Here is a 2,032-nt window from a genome sequence, read left to right as displayed (position 1 = left end):
GAATTGTGGATGATCTTATCAAATCATATCTTTAAATTCATGCACCAAAAATACTTTTAAATAGTGAACATTCACCATGTCTTTGCAGGGCTGTGGATACCCATTTGCAGTCACTTTCAGAGAGGTAGGAAAGTAGGGAAATGAGGTAAAAGAACCAGATGAGGCAGAATTCAACAGAAAGGAGAAACTGAAGCCTCCAGAAAGGAAAATCAGAAAATGATGAAAGAAAAATTCTGCAAGAAAATATTTAAATTCAGAAACATGAAGGAAAGACACAGCAGTCCTTGTAGAACCCTCAACAAACTGCAGTCTCAAGGTTCCAGAGAAGTCAAAGGAATATACAGACGTCATCATGACCAGCAGATGTTTGCTGCACTTTTGCCTCCTCCTGCTCTTCTCCACGGAAATCTCCTCGCGGCTCTGTACCATGCTTCAATTCCAGCAGAACAAGATGAACAAAGAAAGCTTAGAGCTTCTGGAGAAAATGAGCAGAAATTCCATCGCACAATGCTTACATGAAAGAGAAGCTTTCAAGCCCACTGTGGACTTTATTCAGCTCTCAGTGCCCCAAACGGAGAATGCCAAAATAATAATCCAAGAGATTCTCCAAGAGATCTTCAACATCTTTAGCAAAAACCTCACCCAAAGTGCCTGGGATGGGGCTTCCATAGACAGGTTCCAAAATGGACTTTACCACCAAGTTCAGAGGCTGGAGGCGTGTTTGACAGTACACATGGAGAAGGAAATGACCAAGCCAGAAAGTGAGGACCTGCAGCTCACCAGCTGGAGGGTCAAACAATACTTTCAGATGATGGACTCTTTCCTTAAAGAAAAGCGATACAGCCTGTGTGCCTGGGAGATCATTCGCAAGGAAATCCTCAGATGTTTCGTCCTCATTGACAAACTCACCAGAAGACTCCAGAATTAAGGTACGTTCCAAAAGTTTTCCCTGGAGTAAATGAGTTAACCTTACTTTAATTTATACGGCTAAGCAGAAAGAGAGAGAGGGTAGATATTTTAGAATTCTGATTTTATCAGGCCTGCTACACCTTCTAAAAAAATCACTGGACAAAGAACAACTGATATTCTTTCGAGCAGCATCAGGGTCTTCTTGTCCTGTGCTGAAAATGGATTTGCAATGACAGGGTTTCATTTTTCTATGTTTCTCCTTTTATTTCTGTTTGCAAGTCTTCGTTATCCATGTATCAGTTCTATTACTCGGATAGTAACTGGCAGGCAAGGCAACAAAGTACACATTTGCAGAGTCCGTAGGCACCTCACCAGCACTTTGGCCGTCAAACAGTCATAGTTTTCCCCCTGCCACCACAAACACACATCTTCACAAACAACTCCTCTGACTTTGATATAGGTGTTAAGAATTCTATGATTATCATTACTAATCATTTTTCTTTTGTGCTGAGATGTTCTGTTCGAAGCCTTGAGAGGCTTTTTTGAGATTTTGATAAAAATATGAACAAATTGTAATACTTACGACATTTCCTTTCAGTTCTACATGTGGCAACTGCTGAGGATAAAACAGCTGGATCCAGTGGAATCCTTCTTTTCTGCTGATTCTCCCACAAAAATTTCTAATGCTCCATAAAATGGAACCTATTCTGCAATGCATTTCCTCTACAATGAAATTCCAGCTGCATACATTACATTTCATGTGATAATATTCTGTTGGTGTATTTAGTCTTTAAAATGCCAAGTGAACAATGTCAATGCAATGTTACAAGGCAATTAGGAATTTTAAAAGACAGGGTTGGACTTAAACCATTGTTGACTTTATGTGTGTGCTATGTATATCTGTGGTTCAATTCTTCATGGATCAAATCTCATCTCTGAAGAGTAACAGACAGTGTAGCCACTGAAACAGTTTCAAAACAAAAAGGTGTGGACAATTTACCGACTATATGAGAACAAAGAGAGAAATTTCAAATGCCACCCAGAGGTTCTCAAATTCTGAGTGTCCCTGGAGGTGAATGCCCGCGTGACAATCCAGGAAATGCTCCAACACATTTCATGCTGA

General features: G+C 40.1%; 1 protein-coding gene across 1 annotated transcript; it reads left to right on the top strand.

The window, feature by feature from the left end:
• The first annotated feature begins 352 nt into the window (after positions 1-352).
• Positions 353-928, top strand: LOC142013064 (interferon beta-like). Its single transcript, XM_074994111.1, has one exon. The coding sequence runs from the start codon at positions 353-355 to the stop codon at positions 926-928; it is 576 nt and encodes a 191-aa protein (XP_074850212.1).
• The last annotated feature ends 1,104 nt before the right edge of the window (positions 929-2,032 follow it).

This window comes from Carettochelys insculpta, chromosome 5 (assembly GCF_033958435.1).
Source record: "Carettochelys insculpta isolate YL-2023 chromosome 5, ASM3395843v1, whole genome shotgun sequence".
NCBI classification, from domain to species: Eukaryota; Metazoa; Chordata; order Testudines; family Carettochelyidae; genus Carettochelys; species Carettochelys insculpta.
The sequence above is the reverse complement of the archived record's forward strand: the minus strand, read 5'-3'. Positions and strand labels throughout refer to the sequence as shown.